Raw genomic sequence first — 17,035 nt, 5'->3', positions numbered from 1 at the left:
TCGTGATCTGTTCACACAACTGGGCTCTTTCTGCCAATTCACCGGGGTTCAGCTGCAGTGACCTTGTCTGCTGTTCATCAGCGGTGATGATCCCTCTGTCTCTCGGCTTTGTGTGGAGACCATAGGTTTAAATAACTGTGCAGCACTTGTAAAAGCAATATGATTTCCTTACCTTTATTCTGGAGAGAATTAATTCTACGCAGTGTCACATCATTCTGATTTCTGTTCAGCTGGGTCTTAAAAAAAGCTTTTTTAAAATTGCTCCAATGACAAAAATATCCACACAGTCCGATATTGTTGAAATGTTTTATTCAATGCAGAATGCAGTGCCAAGTATGAACGCACTATAACAAGTTACCACCAACAAATCATTTACAAAGAACAACCAACACCCAGATGTACATCCACCTCCTCAAACACTTGTTTTGTTCTCACTGTTTGTGTTATCAAGTCAGAAATATCACATTCATTAGGCGAAGGCTCCTCAGTGAAGGTATCACAGGATGATTTAACCTGACAAGCAAAGAAACTGGCAGATTCACAGCCTGCAGTCACTGAATCAAGAAGGTATTAACAGCAGATTGGAAATTCTTTCGGAGAAAAAACAAGATTTTAATGAACAAGTCACATAAAACTAGAAAGTACAGTTGAAATTTTACGTGCTGAAACGAGCTTGACCAATCGCATTTAAACAACCGCTAGTCCACTCTTGTAATTTATCACAACTATTTTACATTTCACAGTTTTGTTCGGGCACAGAAAAACGTTTCTTGCTAACAGTACAAAGGCATGACTACACTGAGAAAGGCAGCACAGAGAGACACTTCAGTCATGTTTCACTACATGTCGCAGTTAAAGGCAGCGGGAACGTTTCAACCACGATGATCTCAATGAATCTGTAACAATCTTTATACGTTATGATTCATCACCTTGTATTCTACGCCCCAGAGTTCTGTGTAAATCCATCATGTTGCTACCTGATATAAGAGTCTATTTATCAGGTGGGAATCAGGAGTTGATTAATATCATTTGTTGGCAGGTGAGTTGGAAGTGCCCGCATGATTTGTTCATCTTCATCGAATGCTCTAACAGCTGACTTCATACACATCTGTGTCTGGCTTGTTGGTGATCTCTGGACATGAGCGACAGGCGGGGCAGGCAGGTAGCTCTGGGCAGGACGGGCAGGTGGGGCATCTTGGTCGTTTGAAGCTGAACAGCAGAGCGCTGCCTCCCAGCACCTGTAAACACGAGCCCAGCCATCCAAAGTAGAGCGAGCCGGCTGGATGCAGGCTGAGGTGTGGGAACCTGGGGTTGTTGATGCCTTGACTTGGATCTACCATCCCCAGTCTGCCAAGGTTGTGGGTGTACACTCCAAGTGCAGTCAGGCTCAGCAGCCCGGAAATCACCACCAGGAGTCCACCTGTAGCTGCTACACCCCTCAGAGGTATGTCTGTCCAACACCGGACCCCGATACATGCCAGAACAATGCCGGTGCCACACAGGAACAAGGAGGTCAGGACCAAACCTTGTGCGAGGCGAACCCTCGGGTCTCTCTGGTATGGACCTGCCACAGGCCAGCACTGCTTCAGCTCTGAATGCTCCACCTGCAGGCAGCTCTCCCAGAGTCCATCAGAGCGCAGCAGGAGCAGAGCCTCCACCGACCCGGACCTGACCCCCGTCCCCTGACCTTTCGCCCCTGACCGAAGAAGCGACCCCGGCCCCGCCATGCCCAGACGTGCCCGTCCCTCTCTCCACTGAGGGGTGATGGCGGCAGTGAAGACAAGGACCAATCCCAAAGGGGCAAAGACAATCCCCATCACCATGGAGGCGGGAGTGTGCATTGTAAGCGGCACAAACCTGATTCTTTCTCAACTCTCAAGACGTGTGAATTGTTCTCTGTAAAGATGAAACATACCAGCTGCTCAGTGTCTGTCCTCAAGGTGAATGTTTTCCAAAAGAAAGAAGACAGTGGCTTCTGCTGCTCCAGACAGGGATGCTGCTTGTTATTATCATATGTCTCTGTGGTGGGACCCCTCAGAGCAGCGTGCATCTACACTGAAAGGACAAGACAACAAGAGAGGGACGATTCAGATAGAAGAAAATCCACTCACGTTTCACGAATCTCTCAGAAGTTCATCCCTCACCTCATCGTGGAGACTGTCCCCTCTTTTCGCGGCAGACTCTTCATCCTAACTGTCTGAGTGAAAGAGAAAGATTCAGATCGAGAGCAGGAGCTTAGTGGAGGTGGAAGTGATGGAGAGAGAGACGCTGACAGAGAACAAGGAACAACAGAGGTGTGATATGGAGCGGCAGGCGAGCGCTCCAGCAGCCGGAGAGAGCGGGAGGAGGTCTGGCTTCACTGCTCCAGCTGCTGGACAGGGAAAGGCTGATCGGTCGATGCCTGTCTCTGTTGCTAGGATACCAGAAGTTGGCCAGTCTCCGTGTGACAGTGTGTGTGCGCGGCTTCATTTATCACAACACCTAGTTAGACTCTTCTCTAGACAAGACCTGATTGCCTTGAATACACAAATGTTGGCATGCAGCTGTGCATGTGTGCTTGTGCGTGTGCGGGTGTGGGTGTGTGTTGTTTTGGCTGCTGTTTTTCCTGACGATTGATGGCCAGCTGTGACCTTGGAAGAATTCGCTCGGGTTAGTAATTATGTCAGGCCGGCGTCTGAATGCAGAGCGAGTCCATCTACAGCGTCTCAGTGTGTGTGTGTGTGTGTGTGTGTGTGTGTGTGTGTGTGTGTGTGTGTGTGTGTGTGTGTGTGTGTGTTTGTGTGTGTGAGTGACTCACGGAGACAAACACACAAACACAAGCAGCAACAACACAAGAGGACAAATAAACACACACGCACATCAGAGGCGAGTTCCTTAACGCAACTATGACTTCATTTTCCTCACTTGTCTGTGCAAAAATCCTAATTTTTGACCCAACTTCATGCTTTTAAACCAAAAACCAAATGTGAAGACGAAATACGAGCCAAAGTCTGAACTTTAATAATATTTTTAAGAAATTTAAAACGAAAGTGAAAGGCAATAAAATAGCTTCATATTAATAGAATCATCAGTTTCTTATCTAAAATATCTTAAGTTCTGCCTTGAATAATTTTATTCCCATTACCATTTGTTGTCTTATATTGGCTGACAATATAAGTTGCATTGACACAGTAAAATTGACTTATTTGCAACAAAAAAAATTTCCATGTTGGACATCAGATAGCCTACACTGCATTAGCACAATCCCTGCGCTGAAATTGGCCATTGAAACCTGGATAAAAGGATCCTTTTTGGACTTTGAAATAATAATAATAATAATAATAATAATAATAATAATAATAATAATAATAATAATCCACTTTGTTAGCTAGATGATGTATAACGGCGGAAAATGAAAACCTCTGGAAATGTCACGGGAGGCTTGATGACATTTAGCTTGAGCGGACGGACCAATCACCTTCATTTTTTTTGTTATTTATTCTTTAACGGGGAAATCTCATTTTGAAAGGATCAAAGACAATTAAGCCGGCGTCACTCTGAGAGCCGACAATAACACGCTGAACATACAAGCACAGAATCACCCGACCAGACCAGAATAGAAAAGATTAAATGGAAATTTGCCTCGAGAATCCACGCCTGGATGCTGAATAGATCCACGCGGGCGTATTTTCATAAACACATACCTGTCGTCAAGTGTCACCTGTGTCTGAAATTATACGCCAAGCGCTTCCTGCTCTGCTACCAGAATGCTTTGACTTTGTTGACATGATGGGAAACAGAGACTTGGCTGCAGTCAGCTGCAACACAAAGTCTCCCCTCATTCAAAATTCAACGCATTTTGGCTTGTTTTTGCGCACAGGTGTCACATGTTGCCTCTGAACAATGATCGTATCGAAAGACGCGCCTGCCGAGCATTACTGCCACTGCAATGATTTAAACGCAGTGATCACCAGCTGCTTGATTTGTTTTGAAGTATGCAAACACCTGCAGAGGCTGGTCATGAATCGAAAATGATGAACATACTGGGTGTTATTAATACCCCACACACTTCCTCTCACACATAAGCACATGTCGAGCGAATGTAAACGCGCGCGCGCGCACACACACACACACACACACACACACACACACACACACACACACACACACTCTCTCTCTCTCATGCAACACAGACACAGTCCATGCAGTCACTCACCATTCGGGGGGGGGGGGGGGGGGGGGGGGCGCTGTGTGTATCTCACTGCAGATCGCGCGCTGTCTCCCTGCTCTCGCCTGAATGGCGACAACATGTTTCCCTCTCTGGCAGCAGATGGTGCAACCAGCTCTCCATTACTCTCTTCCCTTCCTTGCTCCAGCAGCCTCCCCACCTGCCTCTGTCTCTGTTTGTCCTTGAGTCTGTCGCTTATTTTTTGTCTGCTTGCCTTCCCTTGCTGCCTCCTCTATGTGTGTGTGTGTGTGTATGTATGTGTGTGTGTGTGTGTGTGCGTGCCTCTCTCTTTGACTGAAGCAGATCTGTGTTATATCTTACACTGAGTGCCTCCCTGATTTTCTCTGTCACCAAATAGGGAAAAGCAGCAAGCCTTTCTATATGCCAAGATGTGTGTGCTCCCTATTTTGGAGGGCAAGGAGCTGCGAGGAAACCAAAGTGTGGTTTGTTGCTGTTTGTGTGTCATCTGCATATAACCCCCCTCCTTCCTCCTAAAACACACAAGGCAAACATACAAAAAAAAATGGAGAAAATAAGACCAGCCTCTCTCATGCAGATGGCTTTCACGCTTTTCTTTGATCTGAAGAGAGAGCTGATTGTTTGCCACACATTTCAAACATGCACTTCACACACACACACACACACGCAGACGCACACACGGGAAGCATCTCTCATCCCTGTCTTTTGTTTGTGCCGGCGATAATTGATCCTGGCAGAGCTGTGAATGGCTCACCTTTCCGTCTGTGTGCGTAATAACAACAAATAGAGACAAAACCTATTATGCGTTTTCTTTATTTTCTTACAAAAGAGGCAAGATATGCTAATACAACCAGAATTGCCATGGTAATATCATGAAATATTACAGGGATACGTTTGTTTTGAAATGATGCGTAACTTATATAAAGGGAAAAGAGTCGTCCAACTTTTTGCACACACTCGTACACACATATACTATGAAAGTCCTCTGGCAGGCCTCAGGGTTTCCAGGAAAACTCTGTGGTTACACCATACAGTCAGGAAATGTCCACAGCTTTAGGCTAAATGACAGCCAATACTAACTCTTGTGTGGTTTTATGGGTGGAAATGTCTGACTTTTTAGCTATGAATCTAACCAAGCGGTGGGCCTTTTTAGTCGTGAAACTAACAGGGACCTACAGCAAGATACTTATGGCGGTGAAAAACAATATGAGCAGGCTGTGGGTGTGTAAACGCACCATTAGGTCTTGTAGAAGAAATGACGAGTACTTTGAAAGCAGCAAGAATTGCAACCTCTGAAAATGCTGAAAATAAACTGTACACTCATCATACACATAGCTCTGTAAAAAAAAGAGGAAATATTGAAATACACAGCAATTTCGTGGAAAACGGGTCACGACATCCACATGGCGAGTTCATAAAACACTGTCATATTAAAATCTATTTACAGTATGTACAGGCTGTTCATTATAATTGCTCTTACGTTACAATATTAAATTCAAATAACAAAATCATAAGAACAGGGGCGAGTGGTATTTACAAAACATGAGAAACGGTTTGACTTTTCAACTGAGGTTGGAAAAACTGGAGATGTCTCTTTAGCCCGGTTCTCTTACTGGTTTTGGCAGTCCACAGCTTATATCGTCAGTGTTTGGGCAGTGCTTTTCGAGATGGTTCAAAATGGCAGCTGTAATGTGTTACATCCTTCAATGGAGCAGGTGGCTGTTTGGATGGTTCTCATACTTCAATAAGAGTGACCTGGAACTGACCGGCGGCGACCTCTGACATCTCAATGAGGAAGGCCGACTGGTTGGTGTAGTGTTCAATGATGTTGTCGTCCATGTTGACGAAAATCCTGAAGAAGACACAAGTAAAAATGAATCTATCAGAGGTGCATGAAAAGTGGGTTAAGCAAAGTTTATTTTTAATTGAAAAAAATCTTCAAAACTAGGACAGGAAAATTGGCTCTAAAATGTGTCTTCTTATAAATCAAGTGTGCCATAAGGAACAGGTCGGGTCACCGGGCTCCCGTTTGGATTAAGATACAAAATGCCATTTGTTTGGCGGAAGCTTCTCGGCAGAAAAACAGTGGCAGTAAATCTCTTGCATCAGTAGGGGTAGTGAATCAGGTCACTGACCTCCTCCTCCCCGACACTAACACTAACCTTTAAGTCTTTAATGACTAAACTAACCACCACGCTCAGGCATTCTGCCTGCAGGGACAGGGCTGATTGAAGACAAGAGCTAAAGAGGAGGGAGGGAACTGCGGGGAGAATGTAACCCAACCTGTTAGCTTAGCTGCTCCCCCTGAAGTGACGGCTGCCAGCAAGCAGCAGGAAAATCACCTAAAAGGTGTTTCAGTCTCTGTCCGGAGGCCTGAATAACATCTGCCCTCTGATCTCTGTTATTTTACAGGAGGTGACTCAAATTTAGATAATGACTGTGTGAGCGTGTAGCTGTGATGATAACTTCTTTACAAGTAGATCTTCGTGAGTCATCAAGAGAGGAGGTGAACTTTTCATTACCACCTTTTCCCCCATTAATATTCACAGAAGGAACTCTGCGCGCTGGAGCTTTGTGACATGTGACAAACGATCCCTAACTCGACGACTCCTTCCACGTTATCGAACCAACTTTTTCCACCACCGTAAAAAACTTCCTGATGTTCCGACGAGGTTATGAAAACATGACGCATCTGCAGGACTTTTGAAATCTTTTCATCCTCCCTCAGTCACCTGTCTTTCTTTTGAAGGAGCTGCCTATTAACACATTCCAGCAGGCCAAGCCAAAAAAACCTACCTACCCAGTCTGTCAACATGAGCTTCTTTAAAACGAGGATGAGATTAAAACCACAAACTAAGCCCTGAGTTTATGCACATCTTCTGTGTCAGAGGAACTCCTTCAATCCAACGTGTGTGTTAAGCTGGTTGTATAATGGCAAAGCATTAGGCACACAGAAGAAACAATGAGACACTCACCCTCTCTTGCATTTTTTGTAGATTTTCCCAATGGTGTCTTTTTGCATACCATACTTTTCTGAAACCTGAGGAAAAGAATATGAGGTGACAGTTAGCATGAGCTCCAGCTGAAAGAAAGACGATACGCTTGAGAGATACACTAAAGTCAATGCCATGCGAGCGTGGATGTGTGAGTATACGTGTTTGTCGGAGGGCGACAACAGAGTGTTTACGAGTGTGTAACTTACAGCTTCTCGTAGGCCTGACAGCGTTGGCGTGTTGAGCATGAGCGCATCAAACACCTCCTCAGCGCCTGTCCTCACATACAGCAGAACTATCGGGAGGCGAGAGAAGAAGCAAAACATTTAGTGTTAATGACGAGAAAGGCTGATTGACTCATTGTTGATCTTTGCGTGTTTTTTTTTTTAATCCTAGATTTTCCTGTGTACCTCTCTGTGGGTCCTCTCTGCGGGCTTGCTTGCTGGGTGGAGAGCTGCTCTGCTCTCGCTCCTGATAAAGCCTCTTCAGAGAACTCCTGGGCAAACAGAGCAGACACTCACATTAGACTAATACAGCCACTTTGTGTTTCCTCAATTGGGGAAACAAGCAGCAGCGACGGCTGTTAATGTGTTCATTATCTGTGCTTACCTGTCGATCTCGTCCATGGGAGGGGCCTGGAGAAAGAGAGAGATCTGATTAGACACCACTCAACTGATAAAAAGCATTGCTTAATGTCCCCCTTCCCACCATTGTCTGTCTGCGCAATGCCTTCAAAAAGGAATGTTATCATTACTTTGAGACTGCATTTCCCATAACCTTTAACAGAACCACGTAAGCATGGACACTGATGGAGAGACAGCGATAGAGCCATCCCACGCTTTATCATACTGGCCTATCGCAGACGTTTTCTGCCTTAGCCAGTCACAACAGACTGCGTGACACTGCATTATTAAGCCATTTTAGAAGTGTTTAGATTTTTTTCCCCTTCGGCTTGACCTCACTGTAAATCCCCCCCCCCCCCCCAAACACACACACACACACACACTCTCATATTGTACTAAGTCTGCACGGTGTGGGAAAACTGGCCTGTCTGAACAGCACTCTCACCTCACTGTTTTTGTGTGTGTGTGAGAGTAAAAGAGAGCATGAGGGTGGTGAAATACAGTATGTCAGGTGTCTGTGTGCTGTTGCAGCAGGTGTGTGTGTTTACGCGTGAGCCCCCATAGCTTAATCTCAGTGTCAGTAGCTGTAGCGGCTTGTACATGTGCCTGGTTTCGACTCCAATTAGCTCATCTGATGTTTCGCCTCACTCTGGCTGACACTATATCCTCCCCTTCCCAGCCCACTTTTCCCACTACATACTTTCCCACAGTTTTTTTTTCCTGCCTCTCTCACGCCTGCAGGGATTGAGGGGTCGGGAACGTGACTCACTCAACACAGGAGGCGAGGAGACTCAACAGGAATAATAATATAATTAAAGGAGGGGGGGCCTACCATGCGCTGTAAGGAAGAGATGTGCGTTTCTGGAATGAAGAGAACTGGCTGGGTGACGTGGTCATCCAGGGTTTGGAAGATGGTGCAGTCACTGGCCATGGAGCTGCTCACTAAAGACTTGTTGGCTGGAGACAAAAGCAGGAAGGTCCACAATGTTATAATACACTCCCCAAGGGCTGCTTGCTGCAATGCATAACAGAGGATGAATCTTTAAAGTTAGCTGTGTGTTTGCAGCACTCACTGTTAGCATCGTTCTTTCCCCTCCTTTTGCTTCTCTTCCTCTCCTCATCGCGCATCTTCCTCTCTGCACCCTGAGGACAATCACACAGCTACATTAATGACTCTGACTCCACAAACGCTATTTTTGTGTGCGTGTGTGAAAGAAAATGAAGGGGACACAAGTGATTTACCTTATCACAGAAAATCTTGACCTGGCACGCAGCTCTGTGTATGAGCTGGTTGGCTCCTGAGCTGAAGTCGTAAGTGTCGATCTGGATGTTCAGAGGCAGGCCTTTCACCCCCTTCTGAGAGGAGAAGTCTGTGCTCAGGGAGTTGATGCCAATGTACACCTGTGGAGGAACAGGAGCGGGGATTTTAAGTGCCGGCATCATGTGTTTGCACAGGTGAATTCAAGTAGACATGATGACAGTAAAAACACAGGAAGAAGCTGGGGCCGTTCACAACATGTTTGCATGTTTCAGAGCGATTTGTTCCAAAAGTGGATAATGATATCTTGTTGTTTTAACACCTGCTGCTCCCTCTGCATGCATCTCAGGCCTCTCTATCCTCACACTTTCTGCTGATAACCTCCCTCCTTCCTGCTTCTCTCCACCTGCAGCAGGTTTGGTGGCCCCACCTCAACGCCTTTGGGCCACAGAGCACATCGAATGAGCCGTCGCGGCTCTCGCCCGCTGTGGTGACAGGAGCCTCGGGGCCAAACACATTTCTGGGATTCCTCCCCTCCCTCCTCAGCCACTCCTTCTCTCTCCACCTCCCTTTTCTACCTTTCCTCTCCTTTCTTATAAACCTTCCACCTGCTCTGCCTTCCAGCCTCACAGAGCCACGTTACATAAAAATATCAACACAGTTTTGTTTCATATGTTTTTACCTTGGCCTCTTCATTGGGGTTCCAGATGAAGGAGAGGGCGTTGAAGGCCACCTCCTCTATGTCGCTAATGCCACTGAATACTTCTTTGTAGTCAGCTATAAAAGAAAAATTCATTTTTAATCTTTTTTCTTGATGAAATTCTTCCACCTTCATGGCCTTGGTGCACCTGCCTGTGCACAGGTGCACGGCGGCTGTGCATGTGTTTGTTTGAGTGTGAAGAGCATACCGATGTCAATGACCCTCTGCTTGGCGGTTGGCTGACGCGCATGCCAGTGATTCCAAAAGCGGAGCTGCATTTCTGGGCTCTTGTCATTCTCAAACACAGCCATCACTACAGTCTGAAGTGGAGAAAGAAAGGTGACAGAAAAGCAGAGAATTAGGTACATTTGTGAGGCCCAGTGCGATTCTTTCACCAGCCTCCATTTCCAAGAACTCTCCTTTAAAAGCATTTCATTTGTCACTCCAAATCCCCCCTTTCTCCTCACATTGTCATCACTTATTTGCAGTGAGCGGGTGTGTGTTTGTGTATATTCTTATCCTCCGATTTGCTTGACAAAGGAAAGGGTTGTCACTTATGTTTTAAAGCCACACTACGCCTCCCCCTCCTTATTCACTACTCTCTTTTTTTTCCACTTGTGTCAGATCTGACAAACGGTGGTGAGCATAGCCTCGCTGCACTCTGCCCTCATTACACTACTGTAGGAATAAATTATACAGGGCAGGTCGCTGTCACTTAAATGGTAACAGCCCAGTGTGCCGAGTGTCAGCAGGGAATTAGTCAGTCCTTTCTGAGCTGGCTCCAAGGGAGGGACAGATATTTGGGAAGGGTTGGCTTGATGGCACGCAAAGAATTTATGTATTCATGAGCCCATTTAAAAAGCCTGAAGGGAAGGATGGATATTTTTTTTATATATAACCACCAAGCACAAAAATCAAAACAAGAACCATTGTCAACATCATCCAAATGATTTCCGACATTTCCTTGCTTTCCTGATGATGTCTGGCGTGACTCACCTTGACTTTGGTGGTGCTGAGGCAGGCGCTGCTGTCCATTCCATGGAGAGTGATGGGGTAGAACTGGCCTTTATTCAGGTAGACCATGGGCAGCTCATTGGACTTGTAAGGGGAAGCCAGGGGAGCTCCGAGGGAAAACTGGAAATCACTCCTGAATCTCTCTGGCGGGGAGCCGGTGTAGGAGCCAGAGTAGACCGGGCTGGACTGGTCTTCGGGGAAGGGATCACTGTAGGGAAGAGTCTGAAATCCCAAAAAGGGCATTTGTTAATAAAAAGAGGGAAAGGCCTATATACGGAAATGCCAAGCTGAAGACTAGCTGGACAGGAAGCAGGGCTCAGCTTTCAATCGGTAAACATACCTCAGTGTTGGCGTCGGGGAAAGCGCCGGGCTCTGGCCACTTCTGCAGCAGGGAGTCAAAGATGATGTTGAGCTCCTGCTTGTCGTACGTGTCTGCTACAACGCTGGTCAGGGTGGCGTAGGTGTCTGAGGTGGTGGGAACAGAGATGGGCAGGGAGGTGTTCTGCTTGGATCCCAAAACCTCTTGATGGCTTAAGGGAATGTTGTCAGAGAGGATCTTCATGACGTTGGCAGACGCCTCCAGTGAAGTGTAGTCATTCGTGTTGGTCCTGGTGGGGTGGAGAGAAAAGGGAAAATAGAGGAAGTAGATGGCTGATTAATTACAGGAGGAAAGCAACTTTTCTGAGGTCAGCATGACTCGGTAACACCCCGCCCATGCGGGTACAAAGAGATCAAGGAAACAAACAACCTTAAAGTGACTAACTGTAGTGTGTCTTAAACACTACAGAAGCCTGCAGACTACCTGTGTAAATAAAAGTCAGCAAGAGTGTCTAAGCTCCCTCAGCACATGCAGCTACTGCAAGGTGAACTCTCAGAAAGACAGTTTGAGTCAGGGTGGCTGATCTTTGTCTGTTAATCCACCTTTTTTTCTTCTCTCTGTTTGAGTTTCTCTGTTTAAGATGTTTGAAGGGACAACACTGTGCCCCAACAATGGCCATTTCTCACCCACCTAACAAGAAGTAGCAATGAAGGCAGAGATGATGGAGAGAGGGTGGATGGATGGAGGGTCTGGGGAGGTAAACAATAATCCCTCTGACTGTGTTTGATTTGAGGATTACCCGCTCACCTGTTTATGACCTCCTAAAGCCCTGCCTTTCTCTTTCTGTGGTAACTCTCAGTAGCGCATTTTATTCTGTCACACAGCAGCAGTGATGGAAATAAAATATTTAATTTCTGAATCATGCAGCTTCTCCTAGACATGATGAATATTTTTGCTATTTTTATGATGATTTTGAATCCAGCCCGATTCACAGGGAAAACATAGGAATAATCTTAGAGCAGCTGTAAACTGTTTGATGAACATCTGGATGATCAGTCTTACCTCTCTGGTTTACAGATGTTGCCAGAGCGGTTGCAGGCAGAAAGCTTCTGCTCTTTCTGGTTCTGGAAAAATAAACAAAACAAAAAAGGCGGTCAGTGTGAGAAATTCTGAATTAATCTTGGACTCTGTTTCTCATTGCCACTGATTCCACTGTATCTACCTTGCACTGTTCATAAAGCATGGTTATGGCTGCCAGGTCGTCTCCTGGGTGGAGTCTGGGTTTGGAGTGGGTCGGCTCGGGGACGGGGCTATCCAGGTAGGACCAGGAGTCCATAATGTGGTTAGTGTAACGGTTATAGTTGAAGTTCTCGCTCTGAAAGACCAGTCCCAGAGTCCTACAGAGAGGAGGAAGGAGTTGAGAGTGACAGGTTAGACCGACAAATCAAAATAAACACAGAATAAAAGGTCCAAGTCTGGACTGATCTAGCGGTCCACAAGAAAAATAAATGTACTGAAGCATTTTAATTATTTCACACAGAGTGAGAGTTTAACAGCAGGACCTGAGCCTCGTGGCACCGCACATACTTGCCCCTGAGCATAAAGGGTTTCGATTGCAAAACCACAGAGTTGACTAATACCCCTCAGAAGCAGTGGTGTCAAAAAGGTTTAAAAAGCCAAGGGCCACCCACTAACACCCCCCCCCCCCCCCCCCCCCCCACACACACACACAACATCCCCCCAACATGCACACACATCCAGTATAAACTCTCTCATTTGCATAGATCTCAAAAGAGATGACAAGATTTTCTTACAAAATAAACAGAAACCTACAACTGTCACGGAGGTGAGCTCTGGCTTTCCATATCACTTGTCAAAAAAAGAAATGAAGCCTGGGATTCTGAGGATTGGATTTGTTTGGACAGACTCGCAGTGACATTGGATTGTAAATATCCCGCCTACCAGGATAAGCTCGCTCTGGAGTTGGCCTGAAGTAGCTAATGAACAAATAGCTGCAGTTTACTCTGGATAAACAGCTAATTAAATGTGCTGACGGGAGGAGAAAGGCCACATGTGTTCACGACCACAACAGAACTGGAGCTTAAGGAGAAATCCAGCGATTTCTCACGGGGATTAACTGGATTCCGACACCACACCTGGAAAACTACAAACACTGTGTTCGAGCATGGAAAACTGTACTTTCTAACTCGTGTTTTGATGCTAGATTACAGCCTCACTTTATGTCTGTTTGCTTGATATTTCAGCTACATCAAAAATACCCAAACAAAACTCATACACCTGCTCTAAGATGCACCTGTCTCTCCCTCTCATACGCAGCACTAAACACCACCCATTAGCTGCTCTCCAGTTCCCACTAAAACCAGCCGAATGCAGATGTTTTTTGGGGGTGGGGGGCTTGTGTCTAGGGTTTCTCCATTATGTAATTCAATGCATTACATGCTGTCATTGCCCTCTGTCTCTGTCTAACACCTCAAGAGGAGATTCTTATTTCCTGGTGTCCTTTTGTGCTCTGTGGCCCCCCAGGTTAGGGACAACACAAGCCGAAACAGACCCGCTACAACCACAGACCCAGCTGTGTGTGTGTGTGTTTGTGTGTGTGTTAAAAGTATCCATATCAATTTCTCCTGCAAACCAACCCTTAAAACAGGGATCTTTCACATGGGGGTCTCATTGCAAATAGGAAAAAGAGCGGTTTCTGACCCCCACATTAGAGTCTAACATGAACTATTTACTGCGTTACACAATGGCTAAATCAGAAAGTATTGTAATGTGGACAAAAGCACATTTTGAGGGGGAAAGAAATCCACACATTTTAAGCCACAATAGGAAAAGAAATGCTCACAAACTTACTCAGTCTCTTTGGTCATGTCTCCAGTCCAAGTCAGCCGGAATAGGTTCCTTTAATGTCAACTTCTTGGGTTTGTGTGTGCTTCTCCCTTCGTGTGAGTGAGCGTGATCAGTCTAGCAGAGGAGAGCGGTGACACACAGATGAGTCAAGTGTTGTGATTCCCTCTGAACGGGGCCCAGATTTATTTCATTCCAGCAAAGAGTTCCCTCTCCTCTCTGATTGGCTGAGTTGACTGAAACAGGTGTCTGATAGGACAGGTGTAGGATCATTAACTCTTCCCAGGCTGGAGAGAAACTGGCTTGCATGTGTTTGCATGTGTGCAGGCAAGAGGACACTTTGCAAGACAATCTAAGGCAGGAGTGCTTTGAATCTCATTATGTTGCTGGATAAAAGGGCGAGATTGGAGATCCCAGAGGTGTGAAAGGTTTGGTAATAACCTGGAACTCGGCTTTAATGTGTTAATAGATTTTCAGTATCATTTTTCACTCTCCCCCTTTATTTCCATGTCATGCACAAGTTTTGGTTTCTTTATTTTCTGAGGATCAAAGATGCAAAAATGGATCCTTTAGTGTTGTGGGGGGCTCTTTCCAGACTCTTGGTGCCTCTCCTAGATCAAAACTCCTGAGAGGAGGTGGGTTTGGATTTTAAAATGAATATATTTCAACCAAATTACATTGGAGAAGTTACAAGATTTTAAAATGCGTACATTTAGGATAAAAAAAAATACAAAGCACATTTGGTTATTTATGCCAGTTTTTTAAATGTTTTGTAAAGATTTGCTTTTTAATCATTTTTTAATCCATGCATTTGAATTTACACAGCAGGATATGCACACAGAATTACTCTCTCTTACTCTTAACAGAGCAAAAACAATAAATTAATTGTTAAATGAATATATACAAGTTTAAAGAAAGTTTTTTTTAAATTACAGTCAAATTAAAACCAGTTAAACTTGCATTTTTACTGCAAACTTGCTGTTAAATTTGCAAGTAATCCTTAAGTAAAAGAATACCACAATTTAAACATTATATATCATATACACAATATCATTGGATCATTACTGTTATAGGTGTGATTATATGTACGGTAAGTAACAATTTAATGTTACAACTGGTTCAACTGGAGAACATTTTAATTACTTTATATAATGTTGGGCATTTTGATCTGTAACAATAAATCTGATTTTGTTTGGTGTAAAAATAAATGTGTCTGTGAAGTAACAGCAGCTCTGAGAAAAACTGTTTCAAGCACAATATTTCCCTCTGAAATGTAGAAAGCACTTAAGTCAATTACATGTACCTCAAGGTTTTACTCTGTACAGTACTTGAGCAAATGCATTTAATCATTCTCCACATTTGAAATTCACGATTATCAGAATGAAACTGATATTGACTCTTTCCATGACCAGCAAAATAATGTAACTCTTTCTGCCAAGATATTTTAACCAATAACACATATTTTGTCTGATAAACAAGTTAATTCAGCGACCAATTAATGCATTTTTGACTGCATGTGGAAGCAGTATTTAAAACAGTACACAAACCATGGAAATGATCAGAGACTGATGTATACAAGAAGAAATGTTCACTTTCACATTGACTTTACAGTAAAGCAGAGCGCACACACGCACACACACTTGCGAACAAAGCCAAAGCTCACAACTCATGCTCCCAGAAACCCAAATGCAGTGAAGCTTGGAAGGTCTTCGTGTCATTCAGGGATATCATCTTCCACCCACACACTGCCGCACACTTACACAAACACACACGCAGTAATATGTGCGTATAATTGCATGAGGCTGTTTATCTGTTCATTTTTGTGTGTGTGTGTGTGTGTGTGTGAGCACCTCTGGTGGCTGACACCTGAGGGAATCTGGCGTGGTAACATACAAGGGTGCGTGCTGTTGCCCACACACTCACACACACCCTCATAGAGAAACACTCTCACACACACACACACACACACACACACACACACACACACACACACACACACACACACACACACAAATAGAGACGGCGGCCCAAGGGCAAGTTGGCATCGGGTCAAAAAAGAAAGAGAAAGAAGGAAGACTTTCTGTGGACGGCACACCTTCATTATACAGTCTAAGCCCTGGAAGAGCATCTACACAATCAAAATTAATTAAAGTCATTCCAGTTAAAGCTCCATCCTTGTTTACGACACCTTCCAAATGTGCTTGATTAAAAATTTGTTTGCAGCCTCATCACACCAGCTTGTGCATATTCTTTACCAAACATCTCATTTATAATGTAGAAACTGTCGAAGCATAAGTCATAAAAGAGGGAGAGAAGAAGTGAACAGCGGATGGATGTGGACCCACGAAGCTATCAGCCTCTCTTTTCATCAGCTCGGTTAGGGTGTGAACGCTCTCTCTCGCCTGTGGTTTCTTTCTCTCTCACCCACCCTGCCCTTCATTAGCGCTGTGAAATTACCACTTCAAAATGTTAAACTCTTTTGTTCTCACTTCAGTCTCTTCTCCTGTTTCTCTCTCTGCACTTCAACCACAGGCCAAATCCCAGAAGGCCCCAATGCACACATCTAAACGGCAGCCACATCCTCTGACACGCTCTGCATGGATGTAAGGAAAGTTTCACTATGTTTTCAACAGAATAAACAGCTCTGAAATGTGCAATGAAGCATAGGGAGCAACTTCTAAATTCTTTACTGTTAAGGTGGACAGCAAGTTCTACACGATAGTCCAAAAGACTGATAAAAGAGAAGAAATGTGCATTTAATCATTAGACATTTTATAGTAATTGCTGAATATTATTGAATAAAAGTGTTCTGGTGCTAATTGTGGGAATGGAATTGCTAGTTTAATATAGATTACTGGCAAGAGCACAGCAGGTCAGCTTAACATGCAAATATTAAAAAAAAAAAAAAAAGACAGTGAGCCAAGCCAACAAGCCAACATATATGGAGAGTAAAGTTTCCAATATTAAGTGAATCGGAATCAGACCAAGAATCTGCTTTATTGGCCAAGTATGTTTGTAGATACAAGGAATTTGACTCCGGTTTAAATGCTGCACTTGTGTGCTTGCAAAGGAAAAAA

General features: G+C 44.6%; 2 protein-coding genes across 2 annotated transcripts; both read right to left on the bottom strand.

Moving 5' to 3' along the window:
• Positions 1-292: 292 nt before the first annotated feature.
• cldn23l (claudin 23-like) lies at positions 293-4,397 on the bottom strand. The gene is made up of 3 exons (XM_070979419.1): positions 4,196-4,397; positions 2,145-2,197; positions 293-2,055 (listed from the first exon to the last, which is right to left on the bottom strand). The coding sequence occupies exon 3, from the start codon at positions 1,839-1,841 to the stop codon at positions 1,086-1,088; it is 756 nt and encodes a 251-aa protein (XP_070835520.1). The 5' UTR covers positions 1,842-2,055; positions 2,145-2,197; positions 4,196-4,397; the 3' UTR covers positions 293-1,085.
• Positions 4,398-4,995: 598 nt separating this feature from the next.
• On the bottom strand, positions 4,996-14,101 carry grhl3 (grainyhead-like transcription factor 3). The gene is made up of 15 exons (XM_070979264.1): positions 13,965-14,101; positions 12,316-12,490; positions 12,156-12,217; positions 11,115-11,382; positions 10,757-10,996; positions 9,969-10,080; positions 9,743-9,837; positions 9,045-9,203; positions 8,876-8,945; positions 8,635-8,759; positions 7,789-7,814; positions 7,590-7,675; positions 7,389-7,474; positions 7,162-7,226; positions 4,996-6,038 (listed from the first exon to the last, which is right to left on the bottom strand). Exons 1-15 carry the CDS (start codon positions 13,979-13,981, stop codon positions 5,921-5,923), a joined length of 1,704 nt encoding a protein of 567 aa, XP_070835365.1. The 5' UTR covers positions 13,982-14,101; the 3' UTR covers positions 4,996-5,920.
• Between the last annotated feature and the right edge of the window lie 2,934 nt (positions 14,102-17,035).

Source organism: Chaetodon trifascialis, chromosome 14 (genome assembly GCF_039877785.1).
Source record: "Chaetodon trifascialis isolate fChaTrf1 chromosome 14, fChaTrf1.hap1, whole genome shotgun sequence".
Classification (NCBI taxonomy): Eukaryota; Metazoa; Chordata; class Actinopteri; order Chaetodontiformes; family Chaetodontidae; genus Chaetodon; species Chaetodon trifascialis.
Note: the sequence above shows the minus strand (reverse complement) of the source record. Positions and strands in the feature narration are given on the sequence as shown.

Bases quoted from the DNA above. Each gene is read 5' to 3' on its own strand.
- cldn23l (XM_070979419.1), bottom strand. From the start codon at position 1,841: ATGCACACTCCCGCCTCCATGGTGATGGGGATTGTCTTTGCCCCTTTG.
- grhl3 (XM_070979264.1), bottom strand. The intron at 9,204-9,742 runs GTAAAAACATAT...GTTCCTCCACAG, and splicing joins ACCCCAATGAAGAGGCCAAG to GTGTACATTGGCATCAACTC. The intron at 7,676-7,788 runs GTAAGCACAGAT...CTGTTTGCCCAG, and splicing joins CCCATGGACGAGATCGACAG to GAGTTCTCTGAAGAGGCTTT.